At 41.7% G+C, this 26,229-nt stretch overlaps 1 protein-coding gene across 1 annotated transcript; it reads left to right on the forward strand.

The window, feature by feature from the left end:
- Positions 1-988: 988 nt before the first annotated feature.
- On the forward strand, positions 989-22,502 carry MOK (MOK protein kinase; the record flags this gene model as incomplete). Its single annotated transcript, XM_084270707.1, has 5 exons — positions 989-995; positions 5,868-5,973; positions 12,349-12,419; positions 15,965-16,046; positions 22,370-22,502. The coding sequence occupies 5 exons, from the start codon at positions 989-991 to the stop codon at positions 22,500-22,502; spliced, it is 399 nt and encodes a 132-aa protein (XP_084126833.1).
- Between the last annotated feature and the right edge of the window lie 3,727 nt (positions 22,503-26,229).

The following is a 26,229-nucleotide window of genomic DNA, read 5'->3' on the forward strand; positions in this document are numbered from 1 at the left end:
AGCGGAGACGCCTCCTCGGCCCCCAGAAGCAGGCCCGCACAGGTGGGTAAACGCGCGTAACTCATCGGCTCACCCACAAAGCACTTGGGCCTCGCCTATAGAGATACAGCTCCTGGGAGGTAACAGTCACCGCAGCACACGTTTGCAGAGTGACTTCCCTCCTCAGTCAACAGCACCAGGTGCTCTAGGATATTATCTTACTTTCATTTAATTAAACAAAGCTTTTCTTTTGGACATTTGAAACTCTTTGGCTGTTAGGGTCTTTGTTTGCAGGGACCAACGGTTCGCCTTTACCAGTATTTGGCTTTTACTACACGCGGGTTATTTGAAAGAACACTTGTCTTCTCAGCCTCCATCAAAACACGTTATGCCCGCCGAACGCGAGGCAAACATCGCAACGGGGGCGCGGGGACACCTCTCCAAAACAACAGCTTTTTGTGAGGCCGGCTCGCTGTCGTTCAGCGAGGGGAACATCACTAGCACAGGCAAGGCCATCATCCGGATCCTCGTCTCTCCCTTTGCTCCTCGGGCGAGCCGGGAACCGGAGACGAGCGGCCGCACTCACCTCACCGCGCCGGAAGCAAAGCCCGCCTCAGCGCGGGCCTGCAGCGCACACGCCCGCCGCTAGGGATCAGGCCATCACCGAGGATACACGAGCCCCTCGGAGCACTCTCGAGGCCGAGCCCCGCACCGGCCGCGTGCGCCAGCGGCTGACACAAGCCCGGGCCACCGGCGCCGCCGCGCTCGCGGAGCGCTCAGCGGGTCGGACCGAGGGCTGCCCAGGATAACCCCTTACCGGCGTCAGGCTCGACGCCACCGTCCCAAGACGGAGAGGTGCGCGGAGAAGCACCGTTCCACACAAACGGGGCGGGCAGGCCGATGGGCCTCAGAGAGCAGGACGCTCCATGGCCGGAAAGGGCAGCCCGACCGGGTAACGGACACCGGCTCGCGCGCTCCACGCGCCCGGTGTGGAACAAGAGCATTGCGCATGCTCGGTAAGTAGAGGCGGGGGCAATGGAGGCGGCTGCCCCGCCTGGTACTCACTGCGCGTGCGCCACCTGCCTGCCCGCTGGCCGGACTGCGCCTGCGCGCTCTGGAGGGTGGAGACAGGGGGAGGGGACGTGACGCCGAGGGGGCGGGGGCTGGGGCGGGGAGTTGGAGCCTGCGCGGTTGCCGGGGTGACGGGGATACAACATGGCGTGCTGAGGGCTGGGCCGGGAGGCGCTCGGCGGTCGGGAGGGGGCCGGGCCGCTCACCCCAAGACCTGCAGGCGAGCGCAGTATGAACAGTAAGGGGGTGCGGGGGAAAGCAGCGGGCCCTGCTCGGTGTGGAGGACGGGGGCAGAGCGCCCTTCCTCAGAGGTGGCGTAGGCCCGGGCGCCTCTGAGGAGGCCGGCCGTCACCGCCGACCCTGGCCCGAGCAGACCGGGGTCCCGGGCCGCGCGGGGACCACCCGGGCTGAGGCGGCCGTAGGTGCTTTTTCATTCCCTGGAAACCGCCGTCACTGCGGCCTGTTGCCACCTCCTAGATCTCGCTGCCGACATAGCGCCTGTAAGCGCTGGGCTCTGCATGCCAGTCCTCCGGGGGGCTAATAAATCTTTCTCCCACCCCTGTGAAGCTGCAGCCTGTCTGTCTCCTGGTCTCTCTAAGTACTTTCTCAGAAACTGCTGAGTGTTCTCATGCGTTGTTCTGCAAGCCTTCCCTTCCATTACTTAGCATCCCTCTTCAGATCATCCCATGTTGCATCCTACACGTGTGACAAGCTTATGAATGCAGTGATTATGTGCCATGGCCTTGTGACTGTGACTGGAGCAGAACTGCTCGTTGCTTTCTTCATGGTTTTTGTTTATTTCTCTCTTCCCATGTGCATCAATATCATATTTAAATGTGGCTTTTTCTTCGTCAGCATTTCAGCATCTTTACAACGAAGTATCTGCTTTAGGTTTCTGTAATATCTTGTTTTGACTATCATAGTGCTATCTTTTTCTGTCATTTTGCATTGCATTCTTTAATTGCAAATGATGATTAATATTTTTTTTGGTGCTCTGTAGATATAGCAATACTGGCATAGTATTTGAATTCCATCACTTGCCCATGATTTTAATTTACGCTGTTCTTAATTTGCTGGGTCCTGTAGCCTGTTGCACATCAAACTGTTCTTCTGTTGAACGACTACCTCTCTGCCATTTTCATGACCACTTTTTTGGTGTTAGATTAGTTCTGATTGCTGCAAGGTATTCTTCCTAACCTTTACCTGCCTTTCCACTAACCATTATAAGCCTGAACATCCGTGTGTGCTGAAACTGAGGGGAGGGAAGGAAGAGAGAAGGTAATTTTTGGCTTGTTGGAGATGGCATGAAAGAATTCCTAACCACTGATTAGGTCTTCTTTAATGTTATATGCAAGTGTAATTAAAACACTGCTTCATTTAACCCCCCAAAGCTTTCAGTCTTAAAATGCTGATAATATTTTTAACATTTCTGTCATTCTTCACCTTTGAGCTTTTATTTTACTACAAATTTGGGTAAACCAACAGGTAATTAGTTTCATTTTGTAGCTGTAGTTTCATAATGTAAAACTGAGATGCTGTGACCTGACTCTTCTCTACCAGTGTGTGGTTGAAGTCTGTGGTTTTGTTGGGGTTTTTTTGCCACTTAGTCCTTTTCAAAGGACCAGTTATGTGGTGCTGAAGTGGATTTCTAAGAATCTCCAGAAATCTTGGCTTGTGCACATGATTTCAAAATTTGTATTAAATTGTTAGCTCATTTGAGCCTAAATTTTACTTCTTATTCTATATAAACTTTTATGTTATTATTCTTATAATGTTCAAGTTCCCTTCAGCTTCTCATAACAATAACCAACTAGTTGCAAGATTGTTGTCACTTTCTCCCTAGCAGAAAAGCTCCCATCTTCAGAATGGCCTGTTCTGTTGAGCGTTTGTGTGTTGATTATATGCACTTTATCCAATCAGTTGAAATTATTTAGGTCTTTGCTGTCACTCTCTTCACTGGATGGCTCTCTCTTAAGTGCCAGATTAAAGCATCAGTTGTATGTTATGTGTGTGGGGGGGTTATTTTCTATATATACCATCCTATTGTAAAAAAACTAACAAACCTTACATCCTTACATTAAAAAATATCTTTAGTGTTGTAAGAATGTTTTAGAGTGTATAAAGAATTAATTCTTACACGATTAGAAGTCTTCAGTTTAAAATTAAAAATAAACTATTTTGACCCCTCCACTGTTACCTGGACTTCTCTTGTAGAAAAAAAAAAATACATGCATAGAAGAAAGTATAAACAGCAAAAAATATAAACATACACTGACTCCTTTATATATCTACAAATATTTTCAATAAATGTGTACAGTAATGCTTTCCCTGTGTTTCTCTGCCTAAATACTTTGGTCTGTTAACAGCTATGGCTGGTGTACCATAAATACTCATAAATACCTTGTTTTCAGATCATATGCTTTGAAACTTTTTTAATGTCAGAGATTCAATTACTTTCATTTAAGAAAAGAAAAAATATGGGATTGCTATATATTAGAATCCAAGAGTAGGTCAACAAATAGTCCCCCCTCTCTTCCCTCTCCTCCCTCTCCTTCCTTCCTTTCACCTGCCTTGGGCATATTTTGGCACAGGGACTGGCTCTCACACTGTATGAACATGTAACGTAGCCAGTGTGTGGCAGGCTAATTGCAGAGGATCAGTTGCTAAAAAAAGAATTCTTCATACTTTTTCATTGGAATTCTGTAAGAGTGGGATTTAAGTATTCTGAATTTATAATGTCCATCTTATATATAGCTATTTAGATAAAAAAATGAAACCATAAAGCGGAGGTAAAGAGCAGGGTGCAGTGTGACTTCTGCTGACAATGCACGTTGCTCGTTCAGTGAATGCCCGAGCCTGGGCATCACCTTGCTTCAAGCACTAACTGGCCAGTTCCCAAATAACAGCCACATGAATCCATCTCATGGGCTTTCCCCTATTTTGGGCTCCTATTAGGGATTGCCTCTTTTACCTATAATGATTTTCAAATTCCGTTTTTGCTTTTAAATTAGTTCTGTATGTAAATGGTGTAGAGTGCAGTAGATGGTGTCACTGATTTTAAATTACTCTGCTTTTCCCTATTCAAATGTAGATGGCCTAATCATTTAGTTCATGATCCAGTATGATGGGTAATGATCAGAAAACCTAAGCAGCAGCTGCTAGAAGTGAGAAGAGTGACTGGCAGTTGTCACAGAAGTGCTGCTACTGTATTGGAGAAAGAGGGATCTGCAAGGGGAAGGTTTTTGCTAGTAAAAAATACAAGCATTTGGATCACATGGAATGAAAAGACTTTTTTTTTTTTTTTAAAACAGGAGTAAGTGTGAAAGTAGTTTGGGAGGAGAAAAGAGATTAAGAGAACACAAATTGATTGCCAGTTGGAAGGCAGCATTAGAATGTCTCTGCCTAAGTAACTTTTCCCTCCGCAAAATTTTTTGGCAGGCTTTCTCCACTGTGAGGCTGTATTTATACTTGTAAATTAAACATATCTGGAAATCTTCTTGGATACAAAAAGCAACTGGCATGGAACGACCCCACGTCTATGCTAGTAAATTCTCTTATCTTCCAAAACAAGGCAGTAGGACAGAAACTGCTTGAGAAATGACCCTAGAAGGAGTCCTCACATCAGGCTGGGAAGGTGCCTAGGAGAGTGGTGGTTGTCACAAGCCAAATCCATGCCAGGGACTGTTGTCACAGTAACAAAATTCATTGAATTTACTGCTATCAACATGGCTTAAGGCTCCGACAGTTATTCTGACTCCCATAAAGAGTTGAATATGATAAAAGAGGTTTCCTGCTCTGCCTCCCTCAAAATGACTGGGTTTCAATCTTTCTAAAATAATAAGAATACGTCAAAAGCAACAGCAGCATAGATCTAACCAGAACTGGGTTTTGCTCAGATGAAATTACTGGGAGAATTATCAAGGATAGAATCTGTAGATGCTAAAAATAAAGGGAAACAGGAGGACAAAGTGGGTGAGGGGAACCAGGCAGTGGGATTAGTAAGGAACAGTTAATCACAAAGCTGAGGGAGAATAAAGGAGGAAAAGAAAGAAAAGAAATGTCAGTTTTGAAGTAAATTAAAATATTCAGAAATTAATATAAATAAAACTTTCTTCATAACCCTTATGTTATCTACTTCATCACCTAAAATTCTGCAGAACTAGAATTGACTGATTTTCACATCCTTTTGTTTGGTGCATTATTTAATTTCATTATTAAAGCCAAGCATTATTTTTGGCCTAGTGCAAAACTAATACCTGAATTTAATATGGGAATAAAGCTTCTAAATCAGCAGCTGCTTTGCTTAAAAACCCCAAAACTCAAAAAAAACCCCACAACCAAAAAACCAAACCCAAACAAAACCCACTCAACCCAAATAAAAATCCCAAATAAAGCAATCCACCAAAACAACCAAATCCCCATGCTTGAACAATGACAAGACACACTTTCTTTTCAAGATAATTTTATGTTTACAGTACATGTAAATACAGGGGGTTGTGGTCTTGGTTGGGTTTACTTTGTCCTGATGAAAAGAAGCAAAGAATACATTCCAGTATGGGTTGATCTTGTGCTGCAGCAGAAAAAAAGTTATGTGCTGTGTGCAGAGGCATCATCTCTCTGAACAAGAAGGTAGTACTTTATTGCCAAAGACATTTATGTGTATCTTCTGCATTAACAAGAACCACTTTTATTTAAACATTTTCCTTTAGTCACACTTTAACAATTAATCAAGTATGGCTTGATATGCAGTCTTCATTACAATTTCTATTTTAAACATACTGAAACAATATCTTTTTTTTTTTTTCTTTCTTTTTTAGAATACAAACCAGCTGGTAAGATAGGAGAGGGAACATTTCCTGGCATTCTGAAGACCCTGAGTGTTAGGGTTGGAAAGTACTATGCATGTGAACCTGTATTAGAAAGGTTTGTGTGTAGTACAGAAAGGGAACTGCAGCTGATTATGCAGGGCTTTCCCATTTGGCATTGGGGCTGTTTCCTTGAGTTACTCTAGCTGAGGTCATCCACTGTACTCAGGGCTGCCTGGCCACTGGGTCACGGGTGAAACAAAAAGAATGAAGACTAAATAGTTTATTTCTGCCTTTCCAAATGCACTGAATATACTTGTGTTGTTTTTCTTCTTGCTGTAAATAATAATAGGAGGAAGAAATGTGTCAGTCCTCCCTCTGAACAATACTTTTTTCAGTCTTATTTTAAGTGTTGTTCTAATGCAAGTTAAAAGCACTGTATTTATCCTTACTCCATATACAGCATTAGTTCTACTTCATATATGCTTTTATATTTAGTTACATCCATCAGCAAGATGCTATGTGGTCACAACATGGGTGCTTTTTATCAGTTAGGAAAATAGAGGAGAGGGATGCATGGAAGTAGACATAGACTTAGTGTTCTCTTCCAAGTATATGTGTCAAGCAGTGCCTTTGGGGTCACTGACTTTGTATTCTCCGTTAAATACATTAAGTTCTTGGTGGAATCGGTGACACATCAGTGACACATTTGTTCATACTAAGTAAAATGGGACATTTTGCTCTTAGGTGAGATTTCACAGTGTAACTCAGTGCTTCAAAGACTGTAAATTTAAAAATAAACCCACTCAAATATCTTAATGTGGCTTCTGATTCTCTGTTGGGTTGTTAGAGAACTGTTGGTCCATTTATATATTACCTACAACTGATCCTGTTGTCCATTTTATGATGAAAGGAGTATTTAACCTAACTGTTTAATTATATCAAGGTCAGACGTTATACAAATCAGTGGTAGGGCGTAACAATAGAGCATAACAAACAGACTTTTTTATCATGTAGGATGTTTAAAATATCTTTTAGGCCTCTAACCCTTTGATAAATTGACAGATGAATTCTTTTGATGAAATGAACTCTTTTAGCAACAGCTGTTTTAAACAGAACCTGCCTGTACAAGGTATTTCCCCTAGTTTCAAGTTGGGAAGTGTTTAGCTTTAAGTCTGACTGTGAAAAGGCGTATGTGTCCTGTTCTGATCCGTTAAATAGTGTGCAAAGCTCTTTATTTCCTGCTTCCTCCCCAGAGTTTCTATAGCATATAGTTTTGTTGTTTATTTGAAGTCTCTGAGGGAAGCATAATAATTGAACAATAGTTGAATAGTGTCTATTTTTCATCTAAGAGGTTAGTTAAAACTTAATTTTCAATGTTATATTTGTCAAGGCTAGATTGTCACTTCTGGCATCGTGCTGAGCACTAGTTGCAAGGTATGATGCTACACCAGCACAGAATTAATAGTACATACATGCTATTTTGCAACACAGAATTCCTCCCAGATAGCTCCTTGTCATGGTAACTGATGTCTGGAGCACAATACATTGCAACTTATCTTGTTTGGGTGAGTCCATCTACTCCAGACTGCAAGAAGGAATAAATCCATTCCCCTGATTACTCATTTGTTCTATAACAGAACAAAGCAGACAAAAATTTATCAGGTCCTGTGTTTGAAAGTTCAATTACAGACTAAAGTGGAGTAGATTCTACAGTCTCCTGACAGGGAAGAAAGACAATTATAATCCAGTCCCTGATTGCAAGTCAGTTTTCCTCTTTTTTTTTTAAATTTAATCTGAGAAACATACAAGTGCTAAGGAGGCTGAGTCCACATCTTGATACCCTTGTGTTACATGAAATTGCTTTGTAAGTATGGTACATTCATTTCTTTCTTCCTTATTCTATTACATGAACAATTTTGAGTCTAGAGGCAATCTGTAGGCACTTAACCAGCTTTTTTTTTCCCTACAGAAAGAAAAAAACAACAAATCTGTCAAATTCTGAAGTCTTCATGCCTATTTTGTTAAGAAAATCTGATGTAGCTCTCACTTTTTTTTCTGGCTCTCTTGCAGCAGTCCAAAAATACTCCAATATGAGTATTAAATTTACAGAGAAGATATATTTTAATCATAGCTAAATCGTAATAAATCATAGCTTAATATCGTAACATGCAATACTGGCTGTTGATTTCAACCCATGTCGTGTATCCACTGAGTGCTTTAACTGCACTGCATCAGGTCTGCTGGAGACAGCATTTTGGTATTGCACCCTCAGAGTTTATCTGTGGGAATAGGCAGGCTCTGGTACCTCAAGGATCTTGGTTTCACTTGCCAGTTTGAACTAGGGATCCAAGTAAACTACTTGGTAGTTTCATTTCATAGGCAACTTGACATAGATCCCTTTGCAAATAACGGAAGTTTAGATCTCTGAATGAGGCAGCGGGTGAGCTGTGAACTTGGAAAGAGTGATGAAGCTGGGTTCCTTAGCCTCATTAGGCACTTAAGTGTCTTCTGGGGACACATCCTGTCTCCCTAAAGAGATCAGGTTTTGTGACAGCATTTATTCCGTTACTGTGCATTACAGCAGCAGACATACACTTCATTATTCAAATACGTGACAGAAAACTTGTTGACTGCTCTAAAATATTTTTCCTTGCTCTTCAGGCTGTCTTATTTCTGTGCTCAAGGCTCCAGTACTATACTGTTATTGACAGGCCTGTTTTCTCCAAATACATGGAAAGCCGGTAATCGTGTCAGCAGCTTAGCTTTCTGGAATTCTCAGCTTCAGCTGCTGTGCTGGTAACGAAGTGTAATCCAGATGGCCAGCCTGCTTGCCTAGCTATTCCACAGTCTGCCTGTAAAGTGAATTGCAGATTGTACCTTCAACCTTTTGCTGTCTGGGTTAATGGAACGTTGTGGCAGGGATTTGTTTTAATGCAATTGTCTTGTAAGGAAAACTGAAGACCTAAAGATGTCTGCCTCTGCAGGGCAGTGAAATGAAAAATAAAGTGTCAGATGTAATATCATATCGTGATAGTACTTAAAACCGCTGTTGTCAGCAAAACACAGATTCCAGTCAGATACTTGTTTCCATGCAGTAGAACACCACTGGTGACCTAGTGCAGGAGATCACCTCAGGACGAACACACAGGGACCAATATAATGGTTCTGACCCATTGAATGACCAGTTTCTGGACATCATTAAGTGTTTTAATATTTGACCTTATCTCAATTTTTTGCAGTCTAATATTGGTACCTGTTATTATCCAGCCCAAGTATCTCCATGGTGATTGTTGTTGAATTTTTTCCCGGGCTATTTGAAGACTCTGCTTCCCCAATTCATTTATTAACACATTTAACATGACATCTTTTTGTAATTGCTCTCCAGCAATCAGTATATCATCCACATAATGATAAATTAGAAATTTTGGAAAATTTTTGTTTATTGGCTCCAAGGCCATTATTTTGATTATTCCATTATAATTGGCATCAATAATTCTGGGCAAGACAAAGATACCCTTGTCTGGAGGTTAATGACCTTCCTAACAATAAGGTGCTGAGGCCATGCCCTAATGAGCCTTGAGCATTGCTCTGTAGCAAGTGTACTCCTGTATCTTGTAAGGGAGCATCTACTGTTGTTTCCACATCCACTCCTGCACTTCCAGCTGTGGCGGAGGGTATGCCATCGAGGCCACCCCCCTGTTGGGATGCCGCCCATGCCCCCTGAATTTGTTTCATTGTGTGAGAGGGTTTCCTGCTTGGTTCCCATTTCCCTTATTTCTGCACTCCACGGTATAGTGACTGTCCTTCCACAGGGAACACACCACTTTGTTTTGGGGCCTTACATTGAGATTTAAAGTGTCCTGATTTTCCACAATTAAAGCACTTTTTGTCTCTTTTATCCCTTCCTCCCCCTCTGTTTTAACAAAGGGGTAAGGCCCCCCTGGATGGCAGCAGCAACATATGCCAGTTTGTTCATTTGTGCAGTACGCTCAGCCAAGTCAAGCAGGTCCACAACTTCAGCTTACACATTTGTTGTTTCATGCTGTCATTAAGGTCGGGATGGTTACCAATGGCCGAATACAGCTTATCAACGAACTGCGCATAACTCTGGTTGGGCCCTTGTTTAATGTGTGTAAACCCATAAGATTTTCCTGTCATGGATCGTGAGTACGGCCTGTAACACTAATTGTTGGGATAACTGTAACACCTCTACTGTAAATTGTGACTGTATCCGAGCGTTGGCAAATGGGCCAGTTCCCATTAACATTTGTGTTTGGACCCCATACAAAGGGGTCATTCTGCTGACGCGGCTTGGCCTGGTGTGCATCGCAGAGTCGCTGCCAAGCTTGCTGGAACATAAGTAGTTGTGACAGTGTAAGTAATACATTCACTACCTGAGAGTTATCAATTGGAATCAATAGGTCAGCAGTGAAAATATAACAACTAATTTGCTGTGTAAGTTGTGATTGTAACTCATACTGGGCTATGGCGGCCCGCACCCTTTTCAATATTTTCCAGTCAAAGGCTTCCCATCTATATCCCTCTCCCCCCGGGTTAACCACGACCAGAAGGGCTTGTGGAATAAAGGACCCTTCAACAATGTTGTCCTTTATAATTCCCTTCCATCTTTGGGAAAAATCGTTGGGTTCCTGGGCAGGCGGTGGCATAGGGTGCACCAGTGGAAGCTGCATGGGAGTGGGAAACGCCGGCCCTCCCGATGTTGGCGGATAAAACTGATTGAGTTGCTGGGTAAAGTGGTGGTAGAGGTGGTGAGTCGGGGGGCGGTTTCGTTGCCAAGTCCTGATTTGGCAGGTCGGGGTTATAGAGTTTTTAAGACCTCCTTCAGCAAGTCTTCCACCGCTCCTGGTGATGGCCTCTCCCCAGCAGGGGTCACTGTTCCTTCAGTGGGGGATTCAGGCAGTGGTGGGTACAGCCTCTGTCTTGGTCTACAAGACAGGCCACCCTCTTCTTGATTTTTACATGGCTCCACTTCTGCCATGGTCTCAGTCCTCTCCCCACCCGCCTGCTGCGTCCTTCCGGAAGCACCAGCAGCAGGAGCTGTAGTGGTGGGAATCTCAGGAGAATGGCCTGGTGAAGGCGGCGGTGGAGGCGTAGCAGGGCCCCGAGGACCTGGTATGGCAACATTCTGAGTAAAGGGGTTAAAAGATGACGTGGAAGAGGCGGCTGCAACTGCACCCTTTTCTCCCATGATAGGTGTCGGAGCAGCAAAGGCAGAAGCAGCTGCTACCCACTCCATTTCTATTGAGCGCAAGGTTTCTCTTATCAGTTTCCATAAGGTAGGGTGTTTGCTGGCCTCCTTCCTGTCTTTACCGCCACTGCTAACTGCGTCCCACAGGCTTATACCTATGGCCTCCCAGGTGGGCAGCTCAAACACTGTACCAACCTCAGGGATCAAGTCTCTGTCCTGTGCCCCTTGCAGCAAGCCTTCCAGTGTTTGTGACTCATAATTAATTCCTCTCACAGAGAGCATATGTTGGAGGAGCTTAACTACTGCCTCCTCTTCTTTGGTAAGCGTAGACCCCATCTCCTCCCTGACTGCTCACTTGTCTTTCAGTGAGGTTCCTTCGCGGACCCGGAGTCCGAGGTGCACCTTCAGTCCGTCCGCTGGGCACTGCAGAGCGTAGTCGCCGGGGCAGCAACACTTGCGGTTGGCTTTCCACCCTCTTCATCTTGCATCTATTAAGCTGTTGGTGGCAGCTTCAGCAGCAAATCTGAGGGTCCCTGTTCAGGCGCCAGTTACGGGAGATCATCTCAGGACAGACACACAGGGATCAATATGATCAGGTGAATGCTGTTTATTCAATCTGTTGCCCTGCTTATATAGCCTTTTGCCCTATACACACGCCCAGATAACTCTTGCTATTGGTCAAATGATTAAAAGCAGGCGCCTTAATGCATTCAGTGATCAGCTACACGCCTGACAGCACGCACACCACCATTACAGTTCTTCTCCCTCTACTTCCCCCTTCGATTTCCAGGGGTTGTTTACTTCACTGCTCGCTTCCCCAGTCAGCGTCCTTGGCTTGCCCTTAATTCGCGGCCCAGGCGTCTTCAACAAAGGCTGGATTGCTCACATGTCCGTTGCTCACTAGAAAGCCCTCAACAACCTAGCTAGGAAGTACTTTCACATGTGGTGCAATGGCTTTCCTATCTTTTATTGTGAGATTTTATCAGTTAATTTAATGGAAATTTCTTGACACTGAAGGGTGTGATATTGCCAGAAAACAAGCAACGTAACTTCAAGTAACTTAACCAAGTAAATCAGTTACCTTTTGCAATAAACACTTTTAATAGTGTAAACTAAACCTATGATATCTCAGATCCCTAAGTTGATAAAGGTCTATGAGAAATTATCAATTGAAAATGAAAATATCCTTTCTGATACTGGTGAAACTAAATGCGGTGGGTTTTTCTGCGCTGCGTAGAGATCGACATTTCTAGCTTAAAGTCTCCTTATTTGTTTCTTCAGTGATAAAAAAGCTGGCTCCCTTTCACGGATATGTGAACTTATGGACATGAATATTTATGAGCTGATAAAAGGTATGTAGCATATGCTTAAGAAATACACAAACCCTTCCAAAGTTGAATTAATTATTTTTCACTTGGTTGTTCACCATTAGGTATTCATAGGGAAATCTTGTGCCATACTGCTTTACTGTTTCTTTCCAGTGCAGTGTGCCCAATTGTTTAAGGCATGGCTGCACACAGATTTCTAGTGAGTCAGGTCAATGGCCATCTATTTCTACAGACAAACTTTATGTGAGAACAGGGAAACAACCTTGACTGCAAAAGACAAAATAATTGCCTTATGTAACAAAAAGTACAACTTAAATAGGTTCTTTGTTAGGTCAGGGCTGTAATGATAGAAAAAGAAAATGATTCCCTTTTGTTTCAAAAACTACTGAACCAGTGAGTAATGATTTGCAGTTTTTTATATCTTGTAAAAATGCCTTTTACCAAGTTTTCTTTATAAAATAACATTGTTCCCTGAAACCTCTTATATTTAAAAGTTCTGGAGCCGTTTGTCAAAGCAGATGGGAGGCAATAAAGGTTAAAGAAGAGTTCCTACAAAAAAGTTTAAAACAAAAGCTGATTTAAAGCCAGATCTCATATAGACACCAAGGGAATTGGATGCAGCAAATGGAGAGGCATTTGCTTACAGTTCAATATTAATGGAGGATGTTGGGGTTTCTTAATAATTAAAAATTTGTTTAAAAAACTGAATATGCAACTGTTATTCAGTGTAATTGAGTGGATAAAAGACTCCCTCCCAAACATTATGTTAGTGACACCTGAGTATTCGTATTTCTAACAAAAGGAGTACCCCTGTTCCTGACCTAGATAAGAACTTGAGGTTAAAATACATTTGTTTGCTGGTAACTTAAGCAGACATGGGTGTTTCTTCCTGGGTTTAATAAAATATTTTATTTTTCCAGGATAAATTTATAAATTGCAGAGTCCTTCTTCCAGGAAAGATACCCTATTACAGTTACAAAAAGTCAGAATGCTCAGGTTTGGGTTTTAACTACCTTTTTTTTTTTTAAACCTCAGAGTATTTGCTTTCCTTTGGTTACATTTCTCAGCGTTTCTCTCATTCTTTTCATGTGAAAAAGCTGGCTATATTAGGCATTCTATACAGATGGAAATTAGTCTAATAGTTTCAGTATGTTCTGCTTTTTTTTTTTTAATACATTTTTATCAAATGCAAGTTCCCCATAAGAAGATTGTTTTTCTGCCACTTAGTTTTAAAACCCTCCTTTTTTATGGCATGGTAAATCAATTCAAAATGAAATCTGTGTTCGGTTGTAATCTGAAATGCTGCTGTTAGAGCTTATCTAAACATTAATAAGTGCCTACTTGAACCTCTGTAAATTGCTGGTTCTTCTTTATGGCCTGGGGTTTGTGCTTGGACTGTGTTTCCCAGGACACAATGTTGTTTTTTTCACCTTGTACAAGGTGGTGGCACACGGGGTGGAGCTTATTGAATCACAGAATAAAATGTGAATTAACAACAGAGTCCTATGGAGATTATTATATATATATATTTTAATTATTTTACTATTTAGGAGTGTTTAAGTATTTCATTTGTACCAAGTGGTTTGCATTTTTCAGAAATTAATTTGTGAGTTTCAAAGTAGACATGTCAACATCACAATTTCCTCTATTTGTGTTCTCCCCCAAACAGCTCTTATTTGTGGCTTGTTGCAGTCAAGAAATGTAAGGTGGCAGTCATTTCAAACAATAAATAGGGCAAAAATTCCAAGTATGTAATTAAATTGGAAAATTGATCTTAATTCTGAGGCAGAACACTCACTGACTGAGGATGTCTTGGTAACAGTGGCAGGTAGAAGCATCTCCTCCTGAATTTCCAGCATTGTGGTTTGAAGGAGTGCATTACTAATTCTTAGAACAATTAAATTGTGTTCATGAGGGATGCTCTGTCACAAAACAGTTCTCAGAGTGATTTGTAGTCTCCTGTAAATTTCTGCAGGGTACAGTCATGCAAATGCTCGTTTCTTTCTGACTGCTCTGAGTGTTACTAAATGGAGTTCACTATAGGTGCAGAACAACTTTTAAAAAGATTTAAATTAGAAAAACATAGAGGCAAGCATGGTTTGTACCAAATTGTGTAATGAAAGCCTGCAGTGGGGGTTGACTGAAAATGAATCCCTAATTTAACAACGTTTATGGAGACACTCTGATTAGGGGCTCACTGTAATGCTCCTGATGTGGAAAGTCCATCCTTTAGGTTTTTCTCCTTAACAAGCTGACAGATTTGTGTTATTTCAATCCAGACAATGCTGTTTGTCTTTCCACAAAGTCATAATACTCTTCCTGTTAATTTACAGTGGTATCACAAATCATTTAATAACTGAAAACCAGTCTTGCCTTGTTTTAATCAAGAGCAGTTTGGTCAGATAAAGCGATGGAAGACTGTGGCTCAGCCAGAGGTGCGGAAGGCGCCTCAAGTGACAGCTGTAGCCTCTGCTACTTCCCCATCAGGCTTCTCTCATGATAAATCTGGAAGTGGAAGAGCATCTGTTCCAGATTTCACTAGTGACCTGTAATGAAAAAAATTGTTGAGGGTGACTTCTTTTTATGAAGGCCTGATTTCTTAAATACTCATAGTAACCTGGGTCGGTGTGAATAGCTGCATTTTGTAAAGCTTTCCTACTACAAAGGACAAAGATCCTCATGTTGAAGGCACCATTTATCTGTGCTGGGGTAATAATACTACAAGTCCTGATGTAAACCCTACTCTGTTTCAAGTGCTTTGTTACCTAATCCTGCTCAGTGGATTATGTGGCTGATTGGAGGAGTACTGTAATCAGTGAGGAACACAAGTCCTGCTGGCTGCTGGGACTTGCAGCCTCAATGAGTTAGTGTCCTGATAATCTCCCTCCTCCTCCCCAGCCAATTACTCATACTACTGTCATCAGGCAGATCAGTACCTGCTTTGTTTTTCAAAACTGTGATCGTTTCTGCCTCCGTTGATGACATTGCAGTGTTACATAAAGGCATTACAGCAAGATTAAAAGGCCTTTAGAGCCTAGAAAAGAAAAAAGCTGAGTAGTTACAGAATGGCTCTGAAAAATAGATGAATTTTATAACTCGTTATTGTGCAGCAGCAATAGCAAGCTAAACTACATGGGTTAACCTTTAATTTGCAAATCCAATGTGAAGCACAGTCATTTAAGCATAGCAGTCATTTGAGGTGATTGATATGAATCTTGAACCTTAAGGACAGTTACTTTGTTTAGGGAGGAAATTGGATGTTTAGAAGTGAAATATTGTAATTCTTTCAGAAATTGGGGAAACATGCTGCAAGAAAAACATGCAGTAAAAGCTAAGGCAGGTTATGGACTATTGAGCTGACAGATGTTAGCTGAGCTATTCTGGTGCACACTGAAATCTAAATTATGTTTGAAGTTGAGTGGAAAATGGATTACAAAGTTAGCTATAAATGACAGAAAGAGCGTAATTGAAAAAGGTAGTATCTGTGCTTTAGTGGGAGCTGAAGAGTGTGCTTTCTGTATTCAGTTGTTGGCTGAAAAGGACTTGTACAACTTGAAATTTAATTCTAGGTGGGAGAAAGCCATTACCTGGAAAAAAAATAATTGAGAACTACACGTACCAGTTATGCAAATCTCTTGATTGCATACACAGGTAGAGAACCTGTGTCAGCAACACTTCACAGCAAACATATCATACATTTATTCAGGGTAGCATCTAAGCAGAGAGGTACAACCATCTGGGGCAGCAGGCTGCTGCAGGGAGAAAAGGCCACTGCCCAGACACATCTTTGCCTATAGCAGAGCCCTGGAAGGCAGCAAGCAAGGAGCTCCAGTGCCTGCTGTAGGAAGCCCTCCTGGAAGCAGGTGGCCCTGCAGCCCTTCAGACACCTGGTGAGAGCAAAATCTGGTGGCCTGGCTTCCCCTTACTGGAAAAATATGAGGGTAAGCTTTACTCTGAAGGTGATGGATCACTGGGATAGGCTGCTCAGAGGGGTTGTGGAGTCTCCTTCTCCAGAGATATCCAAAACTCACCTGTGTGCAGCTTGCTCTAGGTGATCCTGCTTTAGCAGGGGGTTGGACTAGATGGTCTCCCATTCTGGGATTCTGGGACATGTCCTTTCCCCATTCCTGTGCCTGTAGCTGTTGTCTCACCATGGGAGCAAAATTCAAGTGTTTTCCTGTGCTGATGGTAAGTTTGAAAAAAGTGTTAGTTTCTTTACATACTTTTTACAAACACCTGGAGGCACTGGATGTTTGTCTGGTTACTGAACTTGTCTCCCTGGGGTGTTTATATAGGTACAGGAAGCGAAACCAAGAAACATACTGATAAAGGTAAAATTCATTTTATGTGAGAATATTTAATTGAAGGTGAAGTATGTCAGCATTTTTCTTTTTACTCTGAGAAAGTAATGATTCTTCATGAATAAAAGCACAGATTTGAAAAAATATATAGACAGTTATTTCTTATACCAGAGCCCTAGAGGAGTGAACAAGCAAGTTTGTTACTGGCTAAACCCTGAAATTAATTAGATGCATTACAGCCTGCATATGTTCACCCTAATCTAAAACCCTGTTCTTTATCCTCTATTAATATGTATTTTCCTTTCTGCATTAACCTAGAAACAAGCAATAGGGTTCAGTTCTGCAGCTCTCTTTCTGTGTCCAATTCCTGTGTTTGGTGGAAGTTAGTCATGTGAAAGAGAGCAGAAGGCATTAGCTTTCAGAAGATTTCTTCATTGAAATCTTTTGTCCTGACAGTTTTGGAGTGTTATTTTGCTAATGTCTGAAAAGAAAGAGCTCAAAATTCAGTTTATGAATTTTTATTTTCTGGAGATCATTTTTTTCCTTTAAGTCTTAGAAGTGTACAGGAGCAGCTGCTACAATTAGAAGCCAAAGCCACCTATTGTATCTCTGCTAAACACAAGAACTCTCAGAAAATAACATATTCCAGATGTCCTATTTACCAGTCTTCAGTAACAGTCCATATGCTTTTAAATTAACTCTGAGCTCTTTTTGTTAATGATGTACAGAATGGTATTTGCACATTTTATGGGATGCAGATATCTTCAAGCCTGGAGCTACTTGCTATTTAAATGCAGTTTTACTGCTATAATACTACTCCTGGGATTTCTGAAAGTTTATTCTTAATGTAGTCTGTGATTTTTTTAATGATGACTACTTCACACATTTAAGGAGTATCTTTTCTGGAATATTTCAGTGTTTCTCATTTTTCAGAATACTGTATTTCTTTTTGCAGCAGAATACCATGAAGTCAGGAGATGTTAGATATTGGAGGGGTATCTATTCTGAGCAGCCACACACAGAATGTATCTTCACACTCTGGTCCTGAGCACCTGAATGCTTATTTACAAATGGCCTCTGTCCTTACAAAGTATGTAGAGTGCTGGCTGTGTTCTCTGTGGAATCACAAGGTACAGTGTTCAGGGGAGGGTCATGCATGTTATCAATCAATGAAATCACATGCAAATCACTCAAATAAGGAGCACGCGGTGTGGGTAACGTGATCTTCGTTTCCATGGTTCTGTGGAAGCTTCTTTTGTGATTAGTCTGCAGGGTTCATGAGGCCGTAATCCTGCCTGGCTGGCACTCTTCTCAGTAAGTTAGTAAGAAAGGGGTGGGATGTTCAAGAGAATGTAGTACCCACAAATATTATTTACAAGTAAAATGACATTTTTGAACAGTTGGTGGTTTTGTTGGGGTTTGTTGGGGTTTTTTTCCCCTGTTGGTTTCATATTTGAGTTTGATAAAAGTATGTTTTCTCTGCTTTATCTCTGAATACAGTGTGGCTCATTTCCTGCCTGAGCATCTCTCAGGACCCTCAATCTTGTTCATGTACTCCATGGTTAAATTTTAGTTTCTTTTTTACTTACTATTCTCCAAAAGCAGAAGAGACCAGAGCAGATGCTCCCTTTCATTTACTACTTTGATTTATAAGACCCTTGTGCCATGACCTTATGTCCTGGAGTATTCTGAAGTCAGATTCTGATGCAGGAAGAGTTCAGGAGAACCTGGATTAAAGCCCTTTAAGCTTTTCCATGATGATGAAACTGCAACTCAAAAAAAAAAATTGCCATTGGTCTTCAAGAAAAAATAACCACCACGAGTATTTCTCCACTATCTTTGTGCCCTAGCAACAGCAGCAGTTCTTTATTCTCCTCCCACACTGCTGTCTCTGATATGCAACCAGGAGTGATAACATTTGCTTTGCTTCTTTCCTCCTCCTCCACATGGCAAGTGCAGCTGCTGCCATCCCCATCACATTAAATGACAACCCTTATGCTTTGCCTGCTAGCTTGTAGAAACAGTTCCACTTCGGTCAGAAAACTGTTAACAGAAAAATCCCAAGTGTGGCAGTTCTCTTGCAAAGTAAATTGGGACCAAAAGCTTTAAAAGTGCCACGTTTTTCCATTTCAATTTGAATCAGGTGGGCTTTGAAGTTTGGCAAGAAAATTACACGCCCCAAACTAGAAGTTTTCTTAGGGCAAAAAACCTTAAAGGTGTTTCCTCATAAATTTACCTTAATGTAACAAATTTCAGCCTTTGCAAGGGCTGCACATTTTCAGAGACCTGAGAGGTGTGTTCAGAGAGAGCTGAGGAGTTCATTGGAAGTTAAGGAATTAAAAAAGGTACAGCATTGCCAAGCTAAAAGAAGTCAGGGACAGGTTTGTTTCGTTTTAAGTGGCTCTTGCAGTGTTTTGCTGTGCACATTTCTGCCAGCCTTTACACCACAGTGTGTGAGAATTATTTAATCTTACTCAGACATGCTTATCACAAAAATTGTCTCCCTCCTCCTGTTCCTTGTAAGTCATGGTTCCCAGATTACAGTTTTTGGTGGATTGCACTCTTGTTCTTCCCTGTGTTACAGTTTTAGAGACAACACACATTTGTAGTTGACACAAAGCTGCTCCCAACTGCTTGTCTTGATAGAGCTGCCCGGCATGAATCTGGTCTCTCTTCTCTCCTCCCTCCTCTCCAAGCTTTATGAAGGCATCCTGAGAAGGCTGCAGCCAGCTATTTGATTGAATTTGCAAACAGATAAAAGAAGTTTCCTCTGTCTCCAGAGGGCTGAGCGTTCTGGTTTCAAGAATCATGTGGTGCAGCTGAAATGTTTCTGAAATTACAAGCCCAAGGAAATGTTCTGCTGCTATGAAAGAAGGCAAAATGTGCAAGAAAGAAGCGTTAGGAGACCCAACTTGTTAAGTCAGCTTGCTCTACTGATAACAATGTTTTCAAGGACTCTCTGCAAGTTTCATACTAACTGAGGATCAAGCTGAGGAAGGAAGTTTAAATTACCATCTTTCCAGTACTGCTGCTTGTGAAGAACCTGTGTGCTAGGAGTGGGATTTATCTGTTTCTACATCTGTGCTCAACAAAAGGGACTGCTTGGCTCTGCAGGCAGTCTCAGTTTGCTCTCAGTCTTCAAATGAGGAAAACACTCTGGGATCTGCCACTTCAGGAGAAGAAGACAATCCCCTGTCTGTTGCCTTTCACTAGGAAGGATCTTCTCTTTACATATTTTACCCCAAACCCGTGAGGAGGGGGGAAACTACAGGTTTCAGTTTAATAACCCAAACCACTCTTTCCCTTGAAACTTGCAGTTGTGTTAATTTGCTGCTCACACTTTGTCTTTCAGATGTCAGTTGGTATTAAACTGTTCTCAGATGAATCATCCTAAAATGCATCTTCCTCATAAATTAGTTTTTTTTTTAAACTGTGGCAGCTATGCCACTTAAACTACTTTAATTGTGTCTTCCCTAGTGCTAATACCATCTCTCACCTTGGAGTTTTCAGCCTTTCTTTCCTGGATCTAATAAGCTGGACCAGATTTCAATGTTACAGGCCCTCTGGCTAACCAAAATCTCAAGAAGTTCAAGCAGTAAGTGCACACTTAGATATATAATATGTAATATATTTACAATATAACACTGCAGCTGTGTGCAGTATCTGCTCAGGGAGCCACCGCTGCAAACCTAATGCTCTTTTGTGATGGCTGCTGACCAAAGAGTGGGGACTTGCACCCCTCCCCAGAGACAGGCTTGTGTTTGTGATCCTTGTAGGCAGAGCAGAGGGATTTGACCCTACATCAGTCTTACCTGGCTTTTCATTTCCACAGTATCTTTGGAGGCAAATGACATAACTTAGGAAAACAAACTTTTTTACCCCCAAGTATTATTTACTTGTCCCTAATAAATGGTTCCCTAAAGCAGATGAGAATATTGCTTTTTTCAGTAAATTTTAGTTGTCTCTGAATAGTCATAATTGAATAACTCTGTTCTCAATTTGCTTAACACAGGTCAAAAACTGCCAGTTTTGTTGTCCCTCTTAAGGAAAAGGAATCCCTCCTCCTGTGCCCAATTTGTCTCTCCTGTATGCAATGGTGAAATAGGATCCTGAGGACAGATTGCTGCCTGATGAGCATTACAGCACCCTGGTTTTCATGAGCTCTGGCAAGTGACTTCAAATCACTTCAGTCTTAAAGATTAACATTAAATGTGGGTGAGCACTGTGTGCTTATCATTTAAAGTGGACTGGAAGGAAGTTTGCTTACAGTGCTTAGCTTGCAATACAGTGAACTTAATTCTTTGCACTGAGTTCAAACTTCACCTAAAGCAGAACTGCTGGTTTCCTTTTTTCTTTTTTTTTTCCTTTTTTTCCCCACAAAACTTTTAGGGCAACTGAGAGAGCAGCTTTGGGCATGCACAAAGCATTAATAACATTAGGCAATCCAGCAGGGTGAGGGTGAGTAGAAATATTTCAAGGTGAGTTGCCTCTGCATTTGTGGCAAATTTCAAAGGAAAGTCAAATTTAACTGGAAGGGTTGTCAGAGAAAGTAATTTGTGATGCTGAGCTTGTTAGCTAGAAACAATTGTTTTACTTAAGCTGATTACTTGGCTTTTGTTTATTCACTCTGCCTAAAAACTGATCTTTATTGGGTCTGAGGCAGCTGTTCCCCCTGCCCCCCAAAACCGTGAAACACCTCAGTTAGAATTTAGAAGCTGTGACATCACATAATCCCTTCAGTAGACTCTTGTCATAATGGCTGTTACTTAAAGGGTCAGTTCCATGTATGTTTTTTTAATATCCTGTTTTTGTTGTTTGCATTAGAGTTTTACAGATGAAGTTGTAGCACAGACAGAAAGTGTTTTTGCCCTTTAAAGCCTTTAGTCTACATTTTGAGCTGCTATGTTTTAAAAACTTAATTATCCTGTACTTAGATGATAGCAGGGAAAATCCTAAACTTACATTTGACACCAGAAATGACAAAAATACAATCTGATTAAAAATTCTGTGGAACTAAAACTTCATTTACTCAAGCTATGTGAAAAACACTCAATGTTCAATCCTAAGGATTTGCCTCCTCTGAAAGATGAGGTTGAAGTTAGTACTACATGAAAAACTCAAATGCAGGTTTTTCTCAAAAATTAAATTACAGTAGAAAAACAAAGTAAATATTTTTTGGCTATGTGGTTAACCCTGAAAGCATCAACTCTCCTTCTATAGCAGCAGCCAGTTTTTCCACCAGTTTAGTTCTGGGGTTCACCAGTGTGGGCTGTGTAAGAGAGTCCTTCAGGAAAAAATGCAAAAGAACATCAAGCAAGGCAGCAACTTTTTTTGGTTTTTTTTAAAAAAGCTGTAGTAGTATCTGGCTGAGTTATTGTTTTCAGGTTATTTGGATTTTCTCTTTTATTCCTTAAGATGTTCAGAAAGAAGTTCAGTCTTGTTTGTTTATTTTAAAAGCATTCTCTTAGGAAACTCCAGGCAAAAAGCAAAACATGGACATCCTCGTGGAGAACTGCCAAAGTGAGATCTTTCTGGAGGAGCCAAGTAGACTTCCTGTCCTAATCCTGCCTTGTGTTCAGGTTTCCAGGCACCTGAGGAAGGCACTGAAACCCCCAATCCATTAAATTTATTGGATCAGACACTGAGGTATGGACTCTGCCTTGCTCATTAAAGTGTCACAGTGTTCTACAGAGCGTATTTCAAACTTCCTTTGTTTCCTCAACAGTCTGAGAAACAGAAGGCACCTAAGTCTTCCCCAAAATGTTTCCACTTAGCTGCTCTAGGAGGAGGAGGAGGAGGTTACTGACCGTCTTGTAAAGTATTTGGAGCGTGAGGAAAAGCACTGTGCAGTGAGAGTGACCCCCTTGTGCTTCTGTTGTTGGAGATCAACAAGAAGAATGATGCCTCATTTTGTGTTTCTCTGACACACAGAGAAACACACAGAGAAATGATACACAGGAATGTGTAGGAAAATCCCACAAGGTGATGAGGGCTGCTTACCTCTGGTCTGGTATTCTGTTCCTCAGGGGTATCAACATTTAAGTAACCAATATTTAAGCATTGCTCTCACACAGCTGAGACAGCACTTGCCATTGAACCTTCAAAGTACATTTTCCTTTTAGAGCTTGATGGAAGAGGAGGATAGTTAAAAATAACAGGAACGGGTTCTCTGAGCTTCAGTATTAGGAATGGAATGTTATCTACAAAATAGAAGTTTTCATATTATAAACAACAGCTAACTTTTGTGTATTTTATAGGTGTGAAAACCATTTATTTTCCAGTCAGGTCTGGAAAGTATTCAGCTCCTGTATTCAACTGAAGTTCCAGCTCAAGTTTTATTGTGGATGTGCAGATTATGCAGTTGTATGAGAGACTTGATTTTGATGCAGTTTCTGTAACTGCTGCATATTTTTCTATAAGTATAGCTAAAAGATAAAGCAACTTTATCTGATTCAAAAGCAAATAAGTTTTAGTCATTATTTTCTTCAAGCCACTGATACTAACATTCATCAAAAGTTTTAGCGGTGCCTGATACTGCAGCTGGTCTTTAAAAGAGCAGCAAAGACATCTATCTGTCTTAGCACCTTTCAGAAATTCTGGGTGGGATCACCAGTAGTAATTTAGTGTCACTGTTACTAGAGCTATCAAAGGCAAGAGTTAAAAGGCAGCCTTTTTCTATTACTTGGAAAAGAGTAGTCATTGCACTTTGGTACCACAGATGTTGACCGTAAGAAGGACATTGAGGTCCCTGAACGGGTCCAGAGAAGGGCAACCAGGCTGGGGAAGGGGCTGGAGGGACAAATCCTCTGAGGAGTGGCTGAGGGAGCTGGGGGTGTTTAGCCTGGAGAAGAGGAGGCTGAGGGGAGACCTTATCACCACCTGCAGATAGCTTTTCAATGTGGAGAAGCTCATGAGACTCAAGTTCTTACCTTTTAAGTCATGCTGGTTACAAGCACCCTTCTGTCTTATGGTCACCTTCATGTTCTGAAGGTGTTATTTCCACCTAATCTATTCTATTCTCATTATCCACTGTACAGAGGATCAGCATGACGTGTACAGGCAGACCTTTCGAACCGTGACACTATCAGCAGGCCAGATGTTTGTGGTGCACACCATGGGGGTGATCTTCTTGCTGCTTATTCGAATTTTGACTATCCAAGTTGATAATCTTACACCTGCATCACGACCTACTGTGCCTTTGCTTATTTCACTCCATTTCTTCATAGCAAACTTTCAGAGTAGCAATAGCAAGAAAAATATCCCAGCCCTGGCAAGAATTCTTGTAAAAATGAGGCTGCAGGTGCTCTTTCTCATTTTACTGAAGCTCACATGAGAGGGATGACCTCTTTCCTCTAGTTGTAAGCAGAAAATGTGCACCCAACCACAGTATCTCCAAGTGCAGGGGGTGAAGACAGAGTGACTGAGCTTTACTGCTCTCTTACAGTTAATCACCTCCCCACTTCACTGTGCTTTCACGTTAGCAGCTCATACTGCTAGAACAGATTGAGCTTCAGCAATAAGGCAATACAATAGCTGTTGGAATGCCTAGCATAGGCTTATATGTGTGTGTAAAAAGGAAAGGCCTGATGTAAAGCTTAGGAAATGGAATTAAGTACTGCAGGTCTACTGGTCTCCACCAGTTTAAATATGACCAGGTCTGAAACCTTTGCAGCCTGGCAGGATAAGGGCATAGTACTGTAAAAAACTAGATGAAATCATCAATATGCAGCAAGAAATACAAAGATGGGATGTAAAGAGGAAATGGTGATCACACTTCAGTGACTGCTACCTGAGTTAAAGGCTCAGTGTTCAATTTTAGTTTCTCTGACATAAAAAGCCAAGCAAATAGTTAAAAGGTTCAGACATGAGAAAACATGAGCAAAGAAACATAAAGCCAGTGTATAGCAACCTTCCAGTACCTCAAAGGTGTCTCTAAGAAAGCTGGGGAAGAACTGTTCACAGGAGCACGTAGCAATAGCACGAGGAGTGATGGTTTTAAACTAGGAGAGGGGAGATTCACGTTGGGTATTAGGAAAAAAATTCTTCGACATGAGGGTGGTGGATCACTGGAACATGTACAGAGAGGTAGTGGAGGCCCCATCCCTCCAAGGTCAGGCTTGATGGGGCTCTGAGCGACCTGGTCTAGTGGAGATGTCCCTGCTCACTGCAAGGGGGTTGGACTAGATGACCCCTAAAGGTCCCTTCCAACCTTACACATTCTGTGATTCTATGATACAGGCAACACAGTGTAACAGCAGTAACCTGTGACTTCTTACCTCTGCATGTCCAAGCTAAAGGTGCTGTGAGCTTACCCAGGGTTTGTTTCACAAGGAGGGTGGTGAGCTGCTTGTTGTTAATGTATTTGGAGTTGAGCGTGTTGTGCAGCAGGAAAAATGACGGTATAAACATAGATAACACTGTGTGTGAGGGATCTTGTTCTCCACAGTTATTAATTTCTTATAAGAAAACCCAGAAAAATCCAACTACCCACATTTGACTGATGAGACTCAGAGCGCCCTTAGCTAGCATGGCACAGTAGGCCAAGGCTCATATTATCAGGAGCATGTTGCTGATGGAGCTATGTTAACTGCATTGGTAGCTGCCCATTATCTTCTTCTGGAAACCTCAAGTCACAGATGCTGAAGTTTAAGTATTTCCATTTAACAATTCAACTACAAAATAAAAAAAGAAAGAAGAAAGAATTCCTGCAGATCCTGTGTGTACCAGATGCTTCCCTGTTTCCAGAAGCATTATTGCAACTGTTTGCTTCTGTAATGAATATCAGGTAGGTAATTACTTTAGTCATGGGGCAGGAAAGTGGTTCGTTTCTTGAAAAAGACAAAGTCAGGATTTTTGGTGAGTTTTAACTTGGAGAGAAAAGCCTGTTGCCAAAGTGGTATCTTGTACGGTACCAGCAGTTCTCTCTCTCCCGTGCTCTGTGTCTGGGGCTGTTAGGAAAAGGCAGCTGCACCTTTAGCAGATTGTTTTTGCTAGGAAAATGTGGGGTTTCAATGTGTGGGTTTCAATGGGTTTTCAATGGGGTTTCACTGGGATGTTTTCTTCATTTATTTTACGTTTCAGGTGGATCTTACAGAGTTTGGCATCTATGGTGCATCCTGGGTATTTATTTCATAACAAGTTCCTTGCTGTTACACCTTAGAGACAACTTACACTTCTCTGGCTGTTGGGTTAGTGGGCAAACCTGGGTTTTCCCACCTGCTTTACTGTTCACATACAATGAACTTTAAACTAGAAACTGGCAAGTATTGTTCATTCTTCCAGCTGAAACTCCATACCCAGATCATCTGTGTTCCACTTCTATTTTTTTTTAACACAGCAAGAAAAAGTTATTTCTTAAGAACTGTATCAACAGTGGAACTCAAAGGTCTTTCCAGGTAAGTTACCTGTATCCCTTTTCTTCCTAATCTTTTTTTCCCATATGGAGTAATGGGTGGGGTGGGCAATTCAAGCTTCTGGATTGTTTCCCGATAGCAAAGAGGAGGCTGAAGAAAAGGAAACCTGCCTACAGCACC

This window comes from Gallinula chloropus (genome assembly GCF_964237585.1).
Source record: "Gallinula chloropus genome assembly, chromosome: 14".
NCBI lineage: Eukaryota > Metazoa > Chordata > Aves > Gruiformes > Rallidae > Gallinula > Gallinula chloropus.